General features: G+C 32.5%; 3 protein-coding genes and 1 long non-coding RNA gene across 5 annotated transcripts; 3 read left to right on the forward strand and 1 right to left on the reverse strand.

Moving 5' to 3' along the window:
* Positions 1–431: 431 nt before the first annotated feature.
* Positions 432–1,158, forward strand: LOC123903272 (40S ribosomal protein S17-like). The gene has a single exon (XM_045953223.1). The coding sequence runs from the start codon at positions 585–587 to the stop codon at positions 1,023–1,025; it is 441 nt and encodes a 146-aa protein (XP_045809179.1). The 5' UTR covers positions 432–584; the 3' UTR covers positions 1,026–1,158.
* A 7,935-nt stretch (positions 1,159–9,093) lies between these two features.
* On the forward strand, positions 9,094–11,087 carry LOC123903274. Its single transcript, XR_006807876.1, has 2 exons — positions 9,094–9,699; positions 10,096–11,087. It is a non-coding gene; the product is annotated as an uncharacterized LOC123903274 (long non-coding RNA).
* Positions 11,088–14,466: 3,379 nt separating this feature from the next.
* LOC123903275 (serine/arginine-rich splicing factor 4-like) lies at positions 14,467–20,030 on the reverse strand. The gene is made up of 3 exons (XM_045953224.1): positions 19,753–20,030; positions 17,242–19,294; positions 14,467–15,402 (listed from the first exon to the last, which is right to left on the reverse strand). The coding sequence occupies exon 2, from the start codon at positions 19,292–19,294 to the stop codon at positions 17,279–17,281; it is 2,016 nt and encodes a 671-aa protein (XP_045809180.1). The 5' UTR covers positions 19,753–20,030; the 3' UTR covers positions 14,467–15,402; positions 17,242–17,278.
* Positions 20,031–21,262: 1,232 nt separating this feature from the next.
* On the forward strand, positions 21,263–24,539 carry LOC123903276 (ubiquitin-conjugating enzyme E2 variant 1D). 2 transcript variants are annotated; one of them, XM_045953225.1, is made up of 4 exons: positions 21,263–21,469; positions 22,988–23,127; positions 23,716–23,847; positions 24,020–24,539. In XM_045953225.1, the coding sequence occupies exons 1-4, from the start codon at positions 21,436–21,438 to the stop codon at positions 24,158–24,160; spliced, it is 447 nt and encodes a 148-aa protein (XP_045809181.1). In that variant the 5' UTR covers positions 21,263–21,435; the 3' UTR covers positions 24,161–24,539. The 2 variants fall into 2 exon arrangements, with proteins under 2 accessions (XP_045809181.1, XP_045809182.1); XM_045953226.1 differs by having other exon boundaries at positions 21,279–21,469; positions 23,716–23,841.
* Positions 24,540–24,928: the final 389 nt, after the last annotated feature.

A 24,928-nucleotide genomic window follows, 5' to 3' on the forward strand; every position in this document is an offset into this window, starting at 1 on the left:
TCTAAACATATTTTTGTGTTACGAAACACAAAAATAGTAAAAATTGAAAAGGGTAAAATATAATTTTTTTTAAAATTTTTTAACTATGGGGTAAGCAACCAACCAAATGGGAGTATACATAAAAACTTTGTCAAGAATTTTTTTTGACACCATACCACTTTCTCGTAGCCCTTCTAATTTTTTATTTCATTCCGCTATTTAAATAATGGATGTGTAAAATATTAAAATTTTCATATTAGAATGATGTTTTCTTTTAATTTTCTAATTTTTATAACATTTGTCACTTAAATAGCAAATAAAGATATTTTTAATAATTTTATTTCGTCAAAAAAAATAATTATAGGACACTTTTTTTTTTTTGAAACAAAATTTTATAGGACACTTTGAAAATTGGTATAAAAGAAATTCTGAACTTTGGCTCCTCTATTACGATGGGCCTTAACTCAATGAACAGCCCAATACACATAACAAACATATATTTTCTCCGAACTCTTTCCCTCGTTTCGCCTCAAATCTCAAAACCCTAATTTCTCATCGTCTTCATCTTCCTCTTCCTTCACCACCACCGCACACACACACACAACATGGGTCGTGTGAGAACCAAAACCGTGAAGAAATCTTCACGTCAAGTGATCGAACGTTACTACTCAAGAATGACCTTAGATTTCCACACAAACAAAAAAATCCTGGAAGAAGTTGCACTCATTCCATCGAAGAGACTCCGCAACAAAATTGCTGGGTTTTCAACTCATCTCATGAAGCGAATTCAAAAAGGACCTGTCCGTGGAATTTCATTGAAGTTACAAGAAGAGGAGCGTGAACGTCGCATGGACTTCGTTCCTGATGTTTCTGCCATCAGGACCGACCATATTGCAGTTGATAAGGAAACACTTGACATGCTTTCTGCTCTTGGAATGGCGGAGATTCCCGGTGTCGTGCAAGTCGATCCTGTCCCTGTTAATGTTCAGCAGATTCCATTTGGCCGTGGAGCTGGTGGTGCTGCTGGTGCTGGAAGAAGGTTTTGAGATTCAGATTGAGGTTTAATGTTTGTTTTTTAGAGTAATTTTGGATTGTATGTTTTCTTTATGAATATTATGTTACTGTGTTTTGGTTTTTCAAAACTAGTTAAGTTCTTGTTATGGAATTTATCTTTGTTTATTTTGGATGATTTTTTTTAATTCCAATTATATTGTTGGATTAAGTTTTATGATTTTATCATATTATTATTTGCTGGATTAAGTTAGTTTTATGAAAATTAGGACGAAAAGAATTTAACCTAAAAAATACTTAACTAGACAACTTCCAAGAAAATTTATCTTGGTTCGGTGAGAATCACCTAAACACTGATGCAAGAATGTTACTTTCTTCTCAAACAAAACAAAGCAAAAAAAAAACCAGTGTTTAGTTCCAGCTATATTAATAACTAAATGTGGTCGTATCCGCTGATGGTGAGACAAATAGCCTTAACTGCCGGCGTTTTTGTTGTCTGTGCTTTGTTGATGGGTGCCGGAGCTTATCTCTCGTACGTCAACGCAGTGAAGCAATGAGGAATTATTTTTAAAATATGTTAATTTTAACTTGCAGGTTCAGAGTTTTCTGTTTTCGTTTTGACAAAACAAACAGGGCCATAGTTGTACTAAATTGGTAACAGGGGAAACTATCAACCAACTAAACAAAACATATCAAACAAATATAGGATGATTGCAGTTCCATCTTTGTAGTAAAACTGCATAGTTTCTTAAAATCTATAACTTTTTGAGGCATTATTATCTCTTTCATTGTGATTGCTTAGTTTTGGACTCCCCCTAGGGGGGTTGGCATGGCCTTAGTTACCGAAACGTGGAGGATTTTAATATTCCTATAAATAATATTTTGGGATTCAGTACAATAGTTGATGACATCAACACAAAATGAATGTTTCAATTGTTCTCTTATTAAAGATTTCATATTATATGTTCCCTAGAGCCAACCTGATTATTGAGCCTAATACCAATAGCACCTCTGGGGAAGAACATAGGAAATTAATTAGGCTACATCATTGTCTGAGTTGAAATATAAAGTTTATACTGATCAATTTAAAGATTAATTAAAGTCCTTTGTTACTTGCTGCTGTATATTATCATTACATGCAATTCTTGTCAATAAAATTTGCTGCTGTAAACCCATGGCTTGACTTTAACATTGATGGATTGTTTTCCAAAGAGCTATGTGTGATGCTGATGGCAGATCTTTAGCCTATATATATGATATGTCAATAGTTATGGCTTAAGTTAAGGATTGATGGTTTTCAACCAAATTGTTTAATGGTTCTTTTTTACTAATAGTTATAGCTTACTGGTTGATTGTTTTGAGTGTCTTGCATGAATTTTGCTTTCATGTGTAAAGATGAAGATGAATTATAATAATAATAACAGGGGAAAGCAACTTAAAGTTCTCATTTTTTTTATTTAGGTGTCAACCTATAGATTAAGAATTTGCAATGTAATTTTGGTTTCGAGTTTTTGGAGTTTTATCATTTTGAGGACATTTTTATTTGTGCAATAACTTGATTACGTTTAAAATTTTGCATACGGACTGGTTTAAAGTATTTGTTTGACCATTTGTGATCACGATATAGTATAGATTTTGTTTCATTGGGTTGCAATGCTTTCGTTTTATTTGTTCAAGATACTGTTTAACTTTTTGGTTGGATTGGATTTTTTTGCTATATGATTCGGAGTTAGATAGGTGGAAGTTGAGATAGAAGGTGGATGTTGGTTTGTGATATAGATCGAGAAATTTAAGCTCAAATCTATTCCCTTGGTTTGCAACATTTATATTTTTAACCCTCCGTCTTCACTTTTTTTTTTGCCCCTATGGTTGCTATTATCACTACTACATCACCCTTTCCCAAATGCCGGTTTGTCGCTAACTTAGCTGATCCTCTTGTTTACCACCATCTAATAGAAAGAGTAATTCTTGTGTGATGCAAGTTTCTTCCATTGGGATTGAATTTGGTGAACTGAAAGTTTTCTTCATTTATTTGATTTAATTTTTATGTATTTGAGTTTTAGATCTTTCTGTTTTTATGAACAATTTTTCTGTTGAAGTGTTGAAAGTTTCACTTTTACATTCCAACAATGACATAGGAAACAAGATGTAGAATTTAAGCACCTTTAATCTTTTTAAATAATTAGAAACAAAAATTAGAAAAACAGACTGCAAATTTTTTACAAGGTTTGTCCATGTCCATATGCAGTAAGTTCATGGCCTGAAGTGACTGTTGAGGTAGGAACACTAATTTTTAAATACGTTTTTGGATAATAACTGTAACACATACCATCCTTGTTTCTATGATTTCTTTTAACACTCATATTTTGATCTGTAATGTTATTTAAGTACATTTGTATTATCATGTTTGATTTTTTGTGGAAGTGTATCTCACATTGATTTTTTAAAAGTGCATCTTACATATATCACCACTTAGAATAGTATCGTGTTTGATATTAAAACTTTACAAATTGGGGGTAAAAAATTGGACAAAAATCGAAATTTATGTTTCCCACTGAACCATGGGATAATTTTTTACCTTTTGCACTACTAAAATAATTTTTTTTCCACCATCGTACAAGAATATATGTTCAATACCTTAGATGTTTATGATGTATTGTTCATTTAAATACTTGCATTTTGCCGATCAAATATATGGCCCCCCTTCTTTCTGTCCATTGTTGCTTATCACCGATCAAAACCAGTTTAGAACAGAATTTTTTTATCAAGCTCCAAGTTAATTTAATGACTGATTATTTGTTGAAAATTTTAACTATTAACTATTGTAGCATAGAGCCATTGACAAATGTCTTAAATCACAACATCTTTGATCAAAGAAGTCTTAAATCACAACATCTTTGATCAAATAAACCTTTATGCGGTCCACGTGAACAAAACCAACTATTTTCTTATTTAGGTAAATTTTCTTTGTTACATTCTTAATTTCTACCGTCAAAGAAAAGTATGGATAGTAGGTTTGCAACTGACTGAGATAAAAGAAAACATAAATAAATATGACATAAAGTACTTAAATATACACATATAGACATATGAAGATTATTTTAATAAAGTGTTCGGCAATGGAAATCTCCGCGGGACGGAGGATAAAATCTCATCCACATTCTCAAACTTCCTTCGGAGAACTTTTTCCTCCATCCTCATCCCCACATTTTTTTTTCTTTCTATCTTCGGGTTCCCAAACAAAAATTCTCATTTACAGATCAAATTGACATCTCTACTCCAAATAATCGGGACCAACACTACTTCGGTACTAATCTTTGAAGTACAAACATCCCAAGAGGCAAGAGGGACTTTCTCCAAAAAGAGTATTTATTTTTTTTTATTTTCTAATATATGTAAACATAAGTTAAATGACTATTAATATTGGAAAAGGAGAGTACATACATTGTGATCAGCCAATTTATTGGGAATTATTCATTTCACGTTCTTTATTGGTACATATTGATGAGTATAGCGATTTAAACATGCACGGATAGTATGCGCTTAAATGTGTGACAGATAACTAATTCAATGTTACTTCTCAAATATATCGTTGTTAATTCTAGGATTGAGTTTTGGTGAATGAAAAAACGGTTCTAATTGGTGAAAAATATATCATATCAAACGGTTTCATTAATGGTGTTCAATGGTCTAGTACTCTAGTTGCTTTCTTTTATATCCTAACGGATATATAAAATTTGGTATTTGGTTCCGTTTGGATTTGATTTTTTTTCTTTTTAATAATGAATTTGATTTATTTTTTAGCTTATGAAAATAAATTATGTAAATAAATAAATTTTTATATTATTTCATAAGTTTTTTGTTTTACTGATAAAAATTGTATCATTATAGGCCGTTGTCTCATACAATATATTGAAAATCTTATAACAATCATAAAAATTTATTGATTTGTATAAGTTGTTCTGCTTAAGCTTAAAAATAAGTCAATTCGAATGGATCATTGGTATGCAAACCTTTGAAAATTTTAATCCTTATCTATACTACTAGTTAAAAAAATATATAAGAGCTTTAATATCTTTTTTATTTTTAATATTACTTTTACTTGGACGATTGGAAAAGCTTGCAACTATCGTCATTTTGGTAATTATAATGAGTTTTACATTGATGGGAATATGGGATCATTGATCAAATTAAAATCATTCTTAGTGGTGGTTTAAAATTAAGGTTTAAAGCTTTTTCTTTTACGGCATATCGGTCTCCTGAAACTCCTCCACTTGGTAGCTAATCCTGCTTATTGGTATTTCATCTGTGAGTCTAGATTATACTCTCTATACTTCGCATTTCCTTGAGCCTTTCTACTTATAGACTGAGACTGTTATTTGTTTCATAGTTGAAATGAAAGAAAAAGACAAGCAAGTTATGGATTTCTAGTCTAATATAGTGGCTTGAGTTATCTATTTATGAGATGTAATTTGTGCTCTTTTTTCACGCACATTTAGGGTTCGTTTGGTTTGAGGGAAAGAAAGTGAGAGGAAAGAAAATTACGCAAATTAATGAATGAATTTGGACTAAAATTAGTCTAGGTTCATTCATTGGTTTGCGTAATTTTCCTTTCTGCCACTTTCTCTCCCTCAAACCAAACGGACCCTTAATGCAGGATTTGAGATTTTTATTTAATCATTATTTAACCGTTTTAAAAAATTAAAATATAACTTTAAAATATTACATGTTTTAATTTTTTAATATTTTAAAAAAAATATTTCACCTTTTGAAGTAACTGCCATTGAAGTACCTTCCTTAATCACTCTCACATTCTTTTTCTCCCTCATTCATGTGTGCTTTGACAAACCAAATGAAAATTAGGTATCGACAGTTCATCCTCCCATGTTACATTTTCTCTAACTGAAGTCAATGAGTATAATTAAAGAATGGTACTTTTGTTTAAATACTATCCATGGTATTCAATGAATGTTGATCCGGTTCATAAGGAAACAATTTATAAATTATATACTACAAGAATTTGAGTTTGAAGTTTGTTGTAGAAGTGATAATTTAGTATCCCCGTGAATTTAGATTTCGGACACTTCACTTATTTATTATCTTTAAGGTGAATTTTTCAACTACTAAATTATTTGACAAAACAACAATGATAATTTTATTTTTTTTGGTTACATCAACAATGATAATTTTATTGATGAAAAATATGTAATTACATATGTTTATTTGAATTTTGTGTCTTTATCACCTAATGGGTATTTTAGGTTTAGAAAATCAACTCCAGTTGACAATAATAAAAAAAAAAAAAACTTCACTAAAATTCTTGTACCGAAAATAAAAAATAATTCATCAACCATTTGAATCATTTACACAACTTTTAAAATGTACTCCCTCTGATGTTTTTTTAATAAGAAATAATATAGTTTTAAGTTTATTTAATAACTAACATATATATATATATATATGATGAATTAAAAAATCAAATACATTAGTTGCTCAATGAACCTAAAAAATCAAATGATTCTTATAAAAAATGTCGAAAGAGTATTAATTACTCCCTCCGGTCCTTTTTATAAGAAATAAAACTGGAAAAAAATTTGGTCATTTTTATAAGAAATTTTGACAAATATTTAAATGTATCAAATGTTTAATTTCATTTGTGCCCTTATTTATTATGTGAAAGAATCTTAAAAGTAAGTAAGTTTGTGGAATTAGAGTGATTAAATAGGGGTATTCAAGGAATACATTTAAGTTTATAGGAATATTAAATGAAGATAACTATTTACAATGTGTTTCATTGGTCGATGTAATTTTTTCAAAGTGATCCTTATAAAAATGATCGGAGGGAGTATTGAAATTACTTTTATATCTTGACAAATGCATTTACTTGTCATGTGAGTAGGTGTGGAAATATTTATGTAGGTTTACTTAAAAAAAATATTTGAAAATTAAATAATTAATTAATCATATTTATTTTTCATAGGTTTCCCTCACTTCTCTTTAAAATACTATTAGATGTTGTTCATACGATGTGAATATAACTCAGTTGATAGAAACGTTACAAATTTATATACATCAATCGATATTCGAATTTGAAATTTTCTACTTATTCACTTTAAGGTGTCAAATTCTACTCACCAAACTCTTGAAGAGAAAAAAAAAAAAAAAACTATCGTACATTAGATATAGGCACACTCCTAAATATAAATATTTTTTAACTTTAGAAATAGATTAATTTGGTAATATTTTTGTACGAGAAACTTAACTTCACCATAATTTATTTCCGTTAAGAAGTCCTACATCGGTTACGAAATGACCTGAATATGTGTTTACAAAGTAGTGGCAATTCTCATCTTACAAGCCGATTTTGTAGGGTTGTGTTAGGCCAAACTCCCTATTCTAAGATGGTATCAGAGCCTCTCTACGATCTACTGAATTGTCTGCTATCAAGTTTTGATCGGGTCATCCACCATTTATATTCGTGCACCAAGCCTAACAGTGTTGGACGCGATAAAGTGTGTTAAGAAATCTCACATCTGTTGAAAGATGATCTAAATATGTGATTATAAAGTAGTGACAATTTTCACCTTACAAACTGATTTTATAAGGTTGAAGTAGGTCAATATCCAAATATGAGAATTTCTTTTAGTCTTTATTCGATTTTAAAGTTACAATTGACAAGATATTTCACGTCAATATATAATAGACAATTAGAGTAGTAAAAAACTTCAAATATGGGATTGTATCCGATATGGGACCAACTACTGTGTTTGTTGACCTAAAGCATTGTGGTTAGAGGGAATTTCATGAAAATAAAAGACGAATCTTCTAAAAGAAAATAAAGAAAAAGTGTTAAAACATAATTATGTGGCGATGACAGAAGAAATAAAGCCACTATTGATGGATAACAACCCAAGAGTATTGAATTTGCCAAGTTTCACAATACTCGAAGGATTAGTTTCTACATTTAAAGGATGTCTGGTCTATGCACGCACACAAAAAACTACCGATGGTTAACATAAGACATCTTGAGTGATAACAATGGTGGCAGCGGTACTCGGTGACAATAATCAACCATTTTGATACTAATACAACATTTTTTTATTGTGTACCTTACATAGTATCTTGCTACATAAACACTGTCATGATTTTTTGTTTATAAAATGGATAAATTTTGTTGTGATTAAAGTGAATTTCACAAAAATAAAAGACAGGTTGTCCGAAAGAAAAAAATAAGTGTTTTGCAACGTGATAATGTGATGACACAAGAAATAAATTCATGAACGGATAAAACAAGACATCCTAATAATAATGGTGGCGACGGTTTTTTTTTAAGAGCAAATATATTTTATTATTAATAATCATTTTTTTGCGGTGGCGACGTGTCAACATAGCACCGTTGCGACAATAATCAACCACTTGGACCAATGCAACATTTATTTTATTTTTTTTGCGCCTTATACATGGTCTCTTGCTACATAAACAATTTCATGAACTATTATTCACAAAAATAATTTTTTTTTTAAAAAAAAGAAGATAAATTGAGTGTTTGGTTATTGGGACAATGTTTTTCAAAACAACAAATGGTCCATTCAGTGTCCATGATAAAAACACAAAGAGATCTTGTAATGTCTGTCGGAAGATGAACACTTGAAACAAATGTTTTGTACTTCCCAAACCAAGTCAAGTGAGAACTAAACATTCCTCAAAAGAACATCATAGACTCAGAACCATGAGAGTTTCATTAACTAAAATAGTTGCTTAGTTAAATCTAGATACATTGTTAAAACAAACCAGACACCAAACCTTTTCCTCAATACTTCAATCCAAAACCAAAAAATAATTCCATAAGTATTTTGAAAATATAAGATAAATAAATGTATCTAAACTTCCAATCAAATTAATATTGTCATAATAGATTAGTACTTTTCTTGGGGTTGATGTTTTTGGGTGTGAACTTGGTATTATAGGCGCGCAACTGCAAAGACTAACATCTCGAACTGAATAAGACTACAACGGACAACAAAACACTCTGTCAAGAGTTTTAATTCTGCTGCATTCCCAAGAACGGATCCGAACTCCAAACATCTGGTTAAGCTGGAAGAGACCTGGATCATCTTATGTACTAGTACTTATTTTAAATTTGAGATTCTAGTGTTTTTATTAGACTTAAATAATATTTTGATTTTGTAGGTGGGTGATTTGAAATAGAGATTTAATTAGCTTTAAAAGCCATAGTGTGTTCTCCCATGCTATGCTACTATGCTCTGTATTGGTATTACAATTGCTCTGAAAGAGTCTTAAACACCGACTCAACACTCTTTGTATAAAGCAATGAATGAAAAGAAAGGCCCTCACACTGCACTTTGTAATTGCAATATTTACTCCAAATTTCCTCATTCTGCATACTTCTTGGGATTTTTCCAAACAATTAATACATTTCCTGGCCACAATTTACACTCTTTCTTCTACCCAACAATTCAATTCAATTCATTTTCTCTCTCTAATTCATTCACCCTATACCCTCTTCCCTCCACCTCTCTCCCTCAATTTAATTAAGCTTTAAATCACCCCCTTCAATTTTTCTTATATAAAATGGCCTACATGTTCCAACCACTTCACACAGTTCACTTTCTTGCTGCCGGAGCTTATTATAATAATCACCTTTAGCAACACTTTCCTCTTCCTCCTTCATCAACCCTCTTTTTTAAGGTACATAACTAATTTTATTTTTTTTATTCATCAAATATTAGTAGTTACATTAGTTTTTAGAGTTTGAACTCTGAACCTTTTTTACTTAAAAGTAAAACCTCTTCACCGCCTTTTAGCGATGAGTAATCGTCTTTTTGTTTTGTTTTTTCTTTCTTTTAAGATATATAATAATTCATAACTAAAAAATATATATAAATCAAATGTTATTAGACTAGTAATTAAGTTAGTTTTCAGGGTTTGAACCCTGAAACTCTTAAAAACTTCTTCGGTGTCTTTCAACTCACCAACCGAGTTGCATGATCAATGGACAATTAGTGATAATATATTCTTTCTTTTATAAGGACACTTTTTGTGTTCCTCTTTTTATGTTATGCTTATTGGTTTGTGTTAAAACAGGTAACATACTTTTGCAGAAAGAAAAGGAGCAAAAAACAATGAGTCGAAGAAATGGAAGTGGTCCAAAGCTTGACTTGAAACTGAACCTATCACCACCAAGGGCTGACCACAGAAGAGTTGAATCATCACCAACAAGATCAGCAACAGTTTCACCAACATCACCACCAAGCTCATGTGTCTCAACTGAGCTAAACCAAGAAGATGGAAACAACCAGCAGAGACACTCTAACAGCCCTGAAGCTACTTCCATGGTTTTAGTTGGTTGCCCTCGTTGTCTTATGTATGTCATGCTTTCTGAAGATGATCCAAAGTGTCCCAAATGCAAAAGCACTGTTTTGCTTGATTTTCTCCATGAAAATAACAACAAAAGGAGGAATTAAGTGCATGTTTGGAATTACGGTGAGTTAGTTCGATGATATCAATCACAGTAGTACCTGTCGTTAATTTTGTTGAAACTCGAAAGTATAGGTTTTGACAAAATTACGGTAGCATATAAGTGATTATAATAAACTCGCCGTCTAGACATGCACTTATAAGTATAGACTATCCTGTTGCCAGTTCTGCATTCTCTACTACTTGTAGGACATTTTAGCTTTTAACCTAGGAATCTCCATTTCAATATGTTTCTTTTCTATTATTAGTTTTAATTCTTGTCTATGTTTTTATTTATTTTAGCCATTTCTATGAATAGTGCTACTTGCACTCCACTTTTTCCATTTCTTACATCTACTTGTGAGGTAGAAAAATCACAAAATCTTGTTAAAGCAAGAAAAGTAGATAGATATAAGAGTGGAGCGTAAATAGCACTATTCAAGTTATTCTATATAGAATCTAGAAGTAAAACTAGTCAGAAATATGGGAATGTTAGGGGAAGTCTATGTAAAATCTATGTGGGATTGGGTTCAACTTTTCTGCTTTTTAGCAGCAAAGATGTAATAGGACTTACCCTTTCAGGTGCCATCTTAGTATGTTTATTGAAATTTTAGATCAAATCTACCAATGTATCATTATTATTTTTACCATTTATTTATATTTCACTGTTTCATCCAACCAACCAAGAAAGCATGATGTAATTATTTGCTTAAGAAAAAAAATAAAAGATCTAATATGAGGTTAGGAGTGTTTAAGAATGGTCTGGCCAAAAAGTAGATGCCAGCTCAGTCTCTTAATTCGTGTTTAAGACGTATCTAACAAGTGTCTAAATCAAAAATATTTTTTAACTTAACACTTTCATTTTTTCCAAAACAACAATTATTACTAGTTTTTATGTTGAGGGTGACGTTCGAACTTCTAACTACCACCAAGTCATCCTTATCTCTCCTTAATTGAGCATTGATAAGAAATGTGGAATAATATGTGTCTAAAATGGAAATGGATTTAGTGCAGTCACTTTATGTGCAGTCAAGCCGTGCCGTAGTCAGTAGCTCTCAACTGCTTGACCAGAATCATGTAGCACAGATTCTAATACAATTTTTGTTTTTTAAAACATAAAAAAATTTAACTTTAAAATCTAAGTCATCCGATCAAAATCGAATGGTTGTGATGGCTCGACGGCATGCCGTCACAGGTGCTGACTGCAGCCAATCCAAATCCGTCTAAAATGTATTGGTGTCTAAAAGTGTAGGTGTCCATGCTTGATAGGTTAAAACTAAGACAGATAAAGTAGCAGCTGCAACAACAAAAAGTTTATATTGTGTAAGAGAACATGTAGATCCAATCCAATGTACTTTGTAACCAGTTAAAAGAGATAGTAAGGCCCACTTTTGTGGTTGTTGTAAAATCTCATGAAGCATGATGGCTGGTAAACAACTAATCTAACCGATGTATACATCTAGGTCCACTATAAAATTGACCACCTGAGAAGCTAAATAGTGACTCAAGTGAACCTCACCAAGTTTGACACGTAAACTTTTCTGCAAGATTAACTAACAAAAGTGTCTAGGATGAAATCCTAAGTTTGAATGGGACCAAATGAAAATATATGTTGAAATCCATAGGAAATATAATGTTGACAACAAATGGCAGGTGAATACTCAGATGAATTTCATGTATTTTAGTATGCCTGTTAACAATTAAAGTGTAAAAAGAAATATATATATATATTTTTGATATAATAAAAATTTAGATTAGAAGAGTCACATCATATATGCATAACTTACCAACAAATACATAAACAAAGATCAAGATTTATAATTTTTATTTAGTTCTGAAAACATCATAAATTTTAACATGAACGTTAATTATTTTTTACAGTGATAGTGTATAGGAATTAAATCCTATATGAATTTTTGTTTCCCCTTACATGAATAAGGTAGTGAGAAGGTCAAGTTTTGCATATAATTAAGGATAGCTCAAACACAGACACACATTGAAGAGCAAGCTGTTATGAGTTACAATCATGATACACAAGTATAATGAGAGCAATGGCATGAAAGTCATAATAATATATGTGCTGTTATCTAGTACGAAGTAGTATAGTGTGTGTATTGAAAATGTTATTGAAGGTTTGAATTGAAAGACAGAGATAATCAATTAGGTGAATTGAAGGATGGTAGAGGGTCGGTTGGGTAGTTCCAAGCATTGAAAAAAAAGGCGACTCTATTAAGACCATTTAAATCACATAAATGCAAGAGTAATTGAGACAGTTGAGAATAATGAAGGAGATATTTTGTTCCCTATGATAAATGCCCAACCTTTTTTTCCATCCATTTTCTCACCATTATCATCATTTTTTTTTCTTTGAATTTTAACCTTTGAAAAGTAAAAACTCACTGTCCACAATTGTCTACAACTACAAGTTGCCATCCATTTTTATTTTCATTCAATTCATGTGTCTCAATTTGATTTTGCTTTCACTCATAAGTCATAACTCAAATTATACATGCTAACATCATCAAGGCATCATCAACCTAAGTTATCATGTTGTGATTAACATCAATAAATGATGTGCAATTTGACAAAGGATTACAGCTAAGAGAAGGGAAGTATAATAGGGTAGGTCATCAAGATGAGGGTCCAATGACTCGATTGAAAGAAAAGAATTACATACAAAATTAGGTCAATTTCATAGGGGAAAGGAATTAAAAGAAAAGTATGCTAAATAGAACTCTGGGGCACTTATTAAGCATACTTAAAAAGAAAATTAAGGATAAAGTTAATGCTAGAAAGATAACTTTATACTATATTTTTAAGGCATTGAATGCACAAAGTTCAAGATAAAACTTACTTATTAATATATTTAACTAGTGTCCAAGAGCACCGATTAACATTTTCCTTAAAAGAAAAGACGTCTTTATTCACTTTTATACATCAGCTAATAATAAAAAACAACCGCTAAAAATACCAAAAAGGGTTTATTTAGCCTAAATGAATTTATCATAAGTATTTTTTTCTATAGGCAAATATTAGTACATTTTGTTACGTTTTAACCAGGTTTTGGTCAGGATTGAAACCTTGAACTTACTGATTAATATGACTTTCTTTGATGCCTCTCTACTCACCAACCATTTTGCCTCCTAGATTTTTTAGTTCTATTAATTACTCCGCATGTTCCTTTTTAGTTGTCGTTTTAAAGTTTTTTACACATTTCAAGACAACTTATACTTTTTGTTATTTTTTTATAAAATTATTTTGATCGGGTCAAATAACAAGTTTGATCGACCAAACCGCAAACATCCCTAGGTATACTTCTAGTATACACATAAACTCTCGGTAAATTATATCATAAACATTTATCGAATGTAGCATAAACAAATTATACAACTTGATAAAAAAAATAAAAATAGTAAAATGCAAATATTTATTTTAGATTTATTTACCACCTCACCTTTCCTTATGTGTGAAAAAATGCAAAAACACACCAACAAAAAAAAAATGCAAATAATAGAAATTTTAATGAGCACATCTCCTTTCTTTGATACTAATCATCTTTTCAATGTTGCATAAAAAAAAATCATCTTTTCTTTGATGATGGTGATACCAAACAAAATGAAGTCAGCATCATAAAATGGTAAGTAACCCTTCCTTACCTTCATTTTCAAAAACTATTCCAAAAAAACAGGGCAGAGAAAAGGAACATCAAGCATTAAACCAATCATGAATGCGAGTAAAGTCTAAGAATTGCAGGGTTATAGTACTAGCCTTAGGCTCATAAACCATTACACAGGATAATGGTAATTTATGATATCAGCTACTAGTATAATGTTCACCGTACATGTCCCATCTTTATTTTTTTGACAACCCTACAATATAGTATTTCATTTTTTATTTTGATCCCTGGTGGATTTTTTCGTTTAAAAAAGTTGGTCTACCACATTTTTAATGATGTGGCATTGTGTAACATGACATAATAAGGTTTGATGTGGAATATTATTTCCTGACTCATTTAAACTAAAAATAAAAGATAAAAACAATAGAAATTCAATGTAGGAACATCGCACTATATGTGCAGAAGCCGAGGTTTGAACCCAGGATACTCAACTTATTAACCTTTAAGGTGAATTTTCTAGCTACTAGACAAAAAACAACAGAAATCCAATGTAGGGCTAAATTAGGAATTTCTTCAGCCTTGTAGCAGAAAAATACAAGATCTAACACCCTCTAAAACTCTTATTTTCCTCTTCTTCTCAAATTACTATTCCTCTCCACAATCACCCACATATCCAAATTAACAACAAGGACACAACTAATCACTTCCACCAACTCATTTCCCCACTTCTTTTTTCTTCCTACACTCTTGACCATAACAAATCCAATCCCAAACCCTTATGGGACTCCAATTCCGATGAAACCCCTCTTTCGAACTCAAACCAAAAATAGCACTTGTAGAAATAAAAACTGTCTTACTTAGTGATAAGTTTGATATTTTGCATGCATTCTCTACATATGCATGCTATAAGATATATTATACTTTTCATTTATACATACATTTGATTTTACTCATTTTATCATTCCTGTTTAAGTCACAAGGCAAACAAGTTCTTGTTGGTAACACTAGCCAAATACATTTTCACGCCCTTGCATTACCCATATCAATGTTTTTTCCATTTTCTATAATATATATCATGTTAATCAAAATAACAACTTAATCATTATGGAAAAGTATTTCCTTTCTGATTCCTACTTTCCCCCCGGGATGGCCATAGACACATGATCAATACTTACACAAAGATGAAAGATCTACCACTAATATTTAATCCAAAACCCACCCTCCTCATAAAAGAAAATAAGCAGCTATAATAATAGTATACCAGACAAGTGATTAAATTTGGATGATGAGCAACACCTTTTTCTCCATGACACACCAACCTGCAAAAATAAAAGGTCACTAAATATTCCTTAATACTCATAAATTCATGTCCATAATTTGCAAGAAAACAAACAACGTGCATTTCATCAATCAGAACACATGATACGGCATATTCGTTAAGAATAAAATAAGTTGAGTCTACTTTTTAAGTTAAGAATGCATAGCACAACTTATCCATGACATGCTAGATTAAAATAAAATAAATAATCATCAGGTAGTCAATCAAAGATACCACGTCTTAGAGACGGTTCTGATGGAAAGGATTTCATATTCTTTTAGAATAATGTAGAATACATAAAATTTGCAGCATCATGAATATAGCACCCCATGAATATAACTTATATAGGAACATCATAGTTTGCTCCATGTATATGAAATAGTAGCTAACAAATGTTCAGAGTATCCACTTGGAAAATGACTTATGAAACCTCGGTAATCCATCGATTTGCCAAAGAAACCAACCAAACTATTTAAATCCTGAACCCAAAAAAGCTTAACAATGTCCAGCCTAGGTACAAGAATTTGGAGATTTATCCATTGGCCCTTTTATAAGTATTTGCATTAATCAAGAGTACAGATCCTCTCTAGCACCCCCTTTCCAACAAATCTTAGCTATTGGATTAAACAAACGGTTGAGATATAAAGTGCGGAAAAAATAATCATAAAAAACATGAACAGAGAGAGCACAAAAATCATTATTGTCCTGTTAGTTTCTTTTGCTGGTTAGCTGCAGCGCCTACAGCTGCTGCTTGTACGACCTCTATCAATAATCAAATCTTAATTTCACAAATCTTTAATTTCATACTCTGAATTGAATAAAAAATATTAACAAGGGTACATTCAGTAAGGGTATTCTTAACAAAATAAAATACAAACAGCAGGCTTATAGCCTGTAATTAAGATAGTGAATTAGAGAATTACAAGAGGTGTGGGGTTGTGGAAAGTGGTTGAAATCGGTACGACTAATGACCAATAAGTGTGGGGTTGTAGACTATACTCTATCGAGCATCTCATACCACTGGATGTAGGACTTAGGACCCCATAAACAACATCGAGTGCAGGCAATAAGTGGATCAAAGTTTTCAGAGGTGTACTCAAATAAACTAATCAGTTTTGTTTGAGGTGAGTCGCACCCCATAAAACAACAATAATGATCACTTCCACCATCATAATTCATAAGTTAACCACATTCCCTCCGACCACCACCTAGCCCTGCCCTCAGAAGAGGTATATTGTCAAACTAATTGCGCTGTATCTGTTATGATAATCAAACTTCTTGCACCCAAAACTTATTTAACCAAGAATTTATTCCTCATTAACTACTTAAACACCCGACAAAGTAAATTTTGTTACCACATTTGGTTAATAGTAAATGAGGTAAGTGTTTATGTGTGTATGTGTGCGCGCGCGCCTGTGTTTATCATTACTCAAACAAATAGAAGGCTTATATAAAAATTAAAAAAATAAAAAAATAAAAAATATGGCAGATATATAAAATAAAGGGTAAAGACTAGAATGAATAACCAATATAGCCATTTCAGCTAACAACTGAAAGACAAGAAATAAGTACATAAAAAATGTAAAGTGGATCAAAATATTAGAATAAAATAGTTTTTCAAATGCTTGTAGTGTGTTGAGATGAATTTATGCTTTTAAGCAAGCAGAGGAAAAAAAAAAAGAGATAATGATGATAAAAATATGTTGGTTTCATGTCCTTCCAGAATCAGAACCATCATTTAAATATTCAGCATACTACCATTCGTTACAAACATTAATTGAGTAGATACTACAAGCAGGCGACACAATTTGATTAGTTAAGGAATATTTTGCATAATTACCTGGGCAAACTTTATAGACACAGAGCAGTGTAAGCTATCAAGAGTGCTCAAGACTGAATTCTCCCCACCCACTACTGCTTCTTATGTACTTATCAACAATGCAGAATTCCTCATTTTGAGCAACCCGCCTGGCATAGTTCTCAATTGAAATTGGGCCCTTCTTCAACCTACGGTAATATATAATATACCAAGGCCACAACCGAGCAGCACCAAAGAAGTCATCCGTTGTTAACTTTATTTCATGGCCTTTCGGAAGATCCAAGCCACTTTTACTAAGAACCATGTGCATTTCCTCTGTGGATATGATGGTTGAGCGGCCAGAACTGGAATTAATATGGGTTTCCAAAGTTGGCTTCTGAACTTCAGTTGTAATATCAATATCATCCACCATCAGTGTTCCAGAATTCTGAAAGCCCTCTGCCTCTTTCACCCTCCTGGGATACAAATTCCCTGCAACAATTGGTTTGGTTAAATCCCCATTATTGTCCACCTGCTCATGTTGATCCTTTTCTGTGGCATCCACTGCTGTAGCGGACACTGCAGCCTGTCCATTTACAGCAATACCTGAGTCCTTGGACTGTAAATTCTCCAATCCCATTGTACTGCCAATCTGTTGTCCCTGTGCAACCATATGATCCATAGGCTCAAGTGCAGCATCAGCGTCAGTGGATGAGCTTTTTGAATTAAACTGGATTTTATTTGGAGATGACAGTAAAGGCTGATCGAGTGATCCAGACAAAGATGTAGGGGAACTTGAACTCATTGAATGTAATTTTTTTCCTCTACAATTTTGAGATTTTGAGGAAGACCTTAACTTTGGAGATGAAGAGTGTGCTCTAGAAGACACTGATCTTGATCTACAATATGGAGAAGGCCTGGGCAATGACTTGGATGATTGGGAATGTGTCAGTGAGCGATATGCAGAGCAATCTGAAAGCATAGATGATGAGACTGACTGCCTTGATATCTTTGCCCTAGATCTTTTAGGTGATTCTATAATATTTTTACTTTGCTTTCTTCCTCCATACTCCTTTCTTTGATATATATCAGCTTCCTTTGTTACCAGGGATGATACATTTCTCAATGGTGCACAATCATGCTGTGAATCAGACACCCTCCACTTATCTCTCTGGTGACTCGTCAATGAAGCATCACTATTTGACTGTGGATTCACACAAGAACCATGTACAGGTTTAATATCATCTTCAACTCTACGCCTTTTGTCTATTTTATCATCCTTCCCATCATCCAATTCCGATCTGTTATATTTTCTCTGTAAAGTGCGTTCTTTCCTACAATTTTGCATTTTATGACCTGCTTCTCCACAAGTTTGCTGGAATTTTGAACCATTTGGGCAATTCAATGTGTCCTCTCCAATCTGTGCTCTGCCTACATTCTCTTGGGAATGTACTTTTCTAAAACTGCCAGAGTAATCTTCTTTGCCATTCTTCCTGTCATAGCAACGGGAAGGTTCATAACGATCAAATTCCAAAGTATTCCCATTCCCATAGTCAATTTCCAGATCATGAGTTGGCTCAACGCATTTACCATTTTCCTCCTGGTTGGGAACAACTCCACCACCTTCATCTGGAAAGTCTCCTCCGTGATCTTTTTTTTCTCCACCACAATCCTTAAAACCATCTTCATTATATCCCCTCTTTACACCAGACATATCATCGGATTTACCCCTTTCAACAATACTCATATTGTGATTCCTCCGTCCATCAAAACCCTGTTTCTTTCCTCCATACCCCAATCTGTCAAAAACCCTCCCACCTTGCAACTCATGAGCACTTCTTCCACCACCCTTATCAAATTTTGTAAAATGTGACTTGGGTTGTTGTTTGGACCACATCAAAGTCAATGGTTCCCCACATATATTTCTACCTTTCAATGCTCTCAAAGCATTCTCCGCATCCTTACGGAAGTCAAATACCACAAACCCATACCCTTCACTTTTCATCTGAACATTACAATGCCCAAATCTACGGAAAACACGCTCAAGTTCATCTCTCCCAACGCGTCCAGACAGTTTACCGATATACAGCGACATCTATAACATAACAACACACATTTCATTCCAATTTCCAAGCAAACAAACATCATTAAAGAAAGTTACAAAAATCTATGCAGATACAAACTTAACAACTTCATTTTTTTTTAGGTACATAGACGAAATGAAAAGTCATTGAAAACTCACACCCACAAAGTGGGGGACCGGGGATCGAACCCTGGTCGTGGCGTCTGACACGAGCAATTTCAGTATTTCTGCCAGTTGAGCTAGGATTTGTGGACTAACAACTTCATGTTTTATAATGACAAATACATGAACAAAAAATGGAACAGTAATTACATCAAACACGTAAAATGCATGAATGAATATAGTAGTACTAACTAACGAGAAACCCTAAAAACAAGACATTAAGATATTCAACATATTTTACTGAATGCGATGATCAAGTGAATGAAAATGTAGCAAAATAGTAAGAGTGATTAGGTGAAGTAACAAACCTTCTTGAATCGTTATTTGAACCTTCCGAGTTGAGAAGAGTTGGAAAGTAACGTGTCAGGGAAATGGTGCGCGACGTGCGAGAAACGAATCGTCAAAATCTGAATGGGAATGTGTGAAAGAAGTTTGGTACGAGATCAATGAGGTGATGAAAAAGCATTGGAGAAGAAATGGAAGATGAGTAGACGGACAGTGTTGGGTTTGTACTGTGTAAGCTTGGAGGGGAGATGAAGGAGTGACACACTGCGGTAGTAGCGTTTCGTTTACTTGGTTTTATATGTATCTTAAACCCTAACATCGTACACTTGTTAAGCATACTGAAAAATCAAATAGAAAATAATATTAAAGTTGAAAAATAAACTTTTTTAAGATTAATGTTAAAAAGAAAATTTAAATTTTTGAATATTGAATATGCAAGGTTCAAAATAAAAATTATTTATTATATGTTCAACTAATACACGAGGGCACTCGTTTGTTATGTTAGTTTTTTTTTCTTTCTTTTTCCAATATTTAAACTTTGAATCTCTAACTCTCGTTAACACTTAACTCAATCAACTCTCCTTACTTTATCTTCAATTTAAGTAATATGTTCATTTGTCCTGTATTCGATTAGTCGCAATTCTTGTGGGATCGATATCTTCAATATTACTTGATAAGATTAGTGCACTTGCTAAAACAATCATCATGTATCCAGTATATATCATAGACTGGATACATTATTTTTTCGATGAATATAAAAAGTAAATTTTTGGCTATATATGAGACAAGAGTGAATACCAATTACTATAAAAAAAAAGACTAAAAAAAATCAAAATTGTTCTTAGAGACTTCAACATCAATCGCGTTTCTCTCTCCTTCTCATATTCTTCTTCATGGCCCTAATCTTCCCCATAGCCTCTTCCTCGTAGCCATAACCACCAAATTTAATTTATTTTTTTCCCTAAATTTTCCACCAATCAAGACACATACTAATTTCTCACTCAAATCCTCATTACAATAAGTAAAGAGGACTTGTATCTAAGGTTATAGAAATTTGCAATAAGCATGATATTGATGTGCCTAATAAGGATTCCTGGTAGAATTTTTTAGGTTTTGGGTTTTAAAACATTGAAATATTTTTAGGAAGAATAGTAACTACATTATTGTTATTATTGTTAACAAGATGGGTGATTAGTTTAATTTGACACCAAATCTTTATTCCTTTATATTTCAATTCAATCAAAGACATACATTAGTTTACTTAAATCTATCACGTGATTAGTCCTATCTTATAACGAATTGGGGATTAGTTTATCCTCAATATAAAAATATCATAAACTAATTTAATTTTTATTTTTGTTACAAACTGAATTATTCTGTCAGAAATTCGTAAGGGATCAAAATCGACCTATGTTCTATAGTTTTTAAAACTAAAAAAATCTTTCTAAATAAATACTAGTAGATGATAAATTGGGCCAAAAACAAAATGGGCCAATAAGTCCATAAAGAAAACGACAAAGTACAATCCATCCAATTTTGGTGAAAATCAATCTTAACCCGATCATCGATCACAAAAGTTCTTTACCCCATTTCGCGTTCTTGTTTTCTCTTCTCAGATTCTCCTTTTTCCCCTTTTCTTCCCTCAACGGAGTTTTCGATTTTCCGATCAGATCTACACAACACTCACTTCAACAAATTCATCATCCATGACGCTTGGCTCAGGAGGATCCAGTGTCGTCGGTTAGTCACCTTTCAAACTCATCATCGTTTCTTTCTTTTTGACCACAATTTTTTCTTTCGTTTTTTGGTCAATTATTATTATTTTTCAATTTCATTTTCTGTTTATGTAGATTTTGTTATCCAATTCTTGCCGTTGACCTAAAAAATTTGATTTCGGTTTTGTTAATTGTTTAATTATTGTTAATTTTGGGGGTTTTTTGTTTGTTTAATTTTTAACCGTTGGGATTTAGGATCGGTGATTGAAGCTTTTTGCTGGGAATTTTTTGTTGATGATTTAATATAAATAATATAATTTTTCTTTGTAAAGTGTTAATTATGGTTTTTGTCATAAGGTTATTGATTGTTATGTTTCTGTGAATTGTGTTATATTTCATTGGTATTCTTGCTTATTAGGAGTTGATGTGATTTATCTGCTGTTATCTGATGATATATTTCTTTAATTTCATACATTTGAATGTTAAGCTATATCAAGCAAAGACGCAATCACCGTCATGTAGACTCCTATATAATTTAAATAATTTAAAGAAATTGAAGTGAACAAATGTTACTACATGCGTCAGTGTCGTCGAGTCCTATATACTGCATGTGTCAGTGTCGTCGCTGTTGAATTCTGGCAATGTTATTACCTTTGTCAGTCTCCACGGTGTTGGATACCAACATGTGTCGGACACTTTTAAGTGAACGAATGTTTACTACATGTGTCAGTGTCGTTGCTGTTGAATACCGACTATGTTTACTACCTGTGTCAGATACTTTTTAAGTGAACAAATGTTACTGCATGTGTCCGTGTTGTCACTGTTGAATATTGATAATGTTACTACCTGTGTTGGTGTCCGCGGTGTTGGATACCATCATGTGTCAGACACTTCTGATACATGGAGGATAAGTGTGTTTGGGGATTTAGATTATCCTTTTTTCAGAAAAATTAATTTGTGGAATTGACAGTGATGCTTTTGTACAGTTTTTTGTCATCAGAATGTGCTCTTGTTAAAATGAAACACATATTTGTCCCAAAACATAAGTAGCCAATTTCTCCTATTAGAGAATGCATGGATAGTGAAGACTTAAAGAGAGTTAGACTGAACATATAATTGTTGGTTCGATGGGAGAAAAGGAATAGATTTCCATCTTCTGTAATTAAAATACAATTCTTTATTGTTCTTTTTATCCAGCTAACATTCTGTTTGTCACGTGTTTGTCTTGAGATGATGAAAATTTGAAAACTTCATTCATATGTCTTGTGAATATAGAAAGTTCTATTTGTTATATGACTTATAATTCTTGGATAAAAGTTTTTTAAACATTTGAAGATCTTATGAAAGTTCAAGTGCACTTGCTCTGGTCTATAAGTTTTTAAGAATTTGAATTGGGGACAGTTAAAATATGGAGAAATAATTATATTAATATCACAGTCATTATTGACATGCACATACAATGCATAGTTACATTTTGTTATTCTAATTAAAGATTCTTATATTTAGTTTGTTTCAAAATAAAAATATGTGTGTTTCAATGCAGTTCCAAGGAACTTCAGATTGCTGGAGGAACTTGAACGAGGAGAAAAAGGTATTGGTGATGGCACAGTCAGCTATGGAATGGATGATGGTGACGACATTTACATGCGCTCATGGACTGGCACCATCATTGGCCCCCATAATGTAATTATTTCTCTGTAACTGCTCAACATCCATTCTTATGTATGTGTAATGTCAGGTTTTTTAATATGTTTGAACTTTGAACAAGTAAATTTGAATGCAGCAATCTGCCTAAAAATGTCAGAACCAGTTTGTGTGGATGTTGGACATTCTTAAGTCCTTGCGTCTAGTTTGAACCACTTTCATTGAAAATTGCAGTGTACACCAGCATGTTTTTGAGTTCTTGTTCTGATATAGTAGCTTGTTAGGATGCTTGTGAGCTTACACTTTCTTTGTATTTGCACATGAACAATGGCAATCATTCTACAACTGCATTGAGCATAATGTCTAAGGCTATTAAATCAGTTGAAAAGTTGATTACAATTCTAATATAGGCAATGTTTATAATATAAATATTATTGGCTTTCTTTAATATATATACAATATATATGCTTTTCCAATGTTCTTGCTGATCTGTTTTGCATGGCTTGATTAAGGCAGATTATGGAGTATGAATTATTTTTCTGTATATTGTGACTGCTTTCATTTTGTGTATACTTAAAGGTTGCTTGCTGGTCATATAATTTTGTTTTCTTTCATCTTTTCTGTCAGACTGTACATGAAGGAAGAATTTATCAACTGAAGCTGTTTTGTGATAAAGACTACCCAGAAAAGCCCCCAAGTGTTCGGTTTCATTCACGAATCAATATGACTTGTGTTAACCATGAAACTGGCGTGGTATCAGTTACAACTTCCACATGCTTTCATTTCATCTTCTAAATATTTTTATTTGTATTGTTCATGCTGTTGATGGATATACGAAGTTGCAAATTGTGCTAACACGACCGCTTTGCTATTTCGTGATAACCTTGAAACCAATATTATTAGATATGTAATCAAGATTTATATGAAACAGGTTGAACCAAAGAAATTTGGGCTTCTTGCAAATTGGCAAAGAGAGTACAGCATGGAGGATATACTTACCCAGCTGAAGAAAGAAATGGCATCTCCCCATAACCGAAAGCTTGTCCAGCCTCCAGAAGGAACTTACTTTTAGTATCCAGGATCACATATTTGTCGGATCATATTGCATTTGCAGTATGCAATATATAGTGTGTAATGCTTTGGATCCTTCTGAATTCAAGAACATATTGGGGAATGCCCCAAAAAGCTTCCTATTTCCATCTCTATGGCTTCAGAGTTATTTTTGTTGTCGTACTTTGTCAACTGTGCTGAAGGGATGCTGTTTGATGAATTTATGTGTGTCAAATATTGAAAGCAACTCTTTTAAGTAGTATTTTTCTTCAGATTACTTGGTATTTTCAATTTTAGTCTTGCATCCTTTTGCTTTACTTTCTTTCTGCCTTGTAAGTAATCTGGAGCTGAATGGAAAATTGGAAGTATCAATTTGGATGTGTGCCTTTATATTTTGGTAATTGGTTTTCGTTAGTTTAATGCGGATTCGGATTCCCTATGGTTATAAGTGACTCTAGGGTGATCTTGTCTGTTCGGAAATTGGATGGTTGTGACTAATTTGATTTCATAGAATGAGTTGTTTTATTTTGTACAAATGGGGTGATGGTCTGCCTGACCTAGAGGTTTGTCATCAGAATGATTTTCATCAATCCCTTATCGATGGCAAGCTCTTCAATCTTCATGGAGTTAGATATTGAAGACTTGAGTCCTTTCGTAGTTTCATTATAAACGTAATTCATTATTTGATGCTTGCAATTATCTGAATTTTTTAAAATTCTTCTTTAAAATGCTCTTGGCGGGTTCTAATGTGCATGAGTGGCCCAAATGGTGCACCATGCACAAGTTGCAA

Source organism: Trifolium pratense, linkage group LG1, assembly GCF_020283565.1.
Source record: "Trifolium pratense cultivar HEN17-A07 linkage group LG1, ARS_RC_1.1, whole genome shotgun sequence".
Classification (NCBI taxonomy): domain Eukaryota; kingdom Viridiplantae; phylum Streptophyta; class Magnoliopsida; order Fabales; family Fabaceae; genus Trifolium; species Trifolium pratense.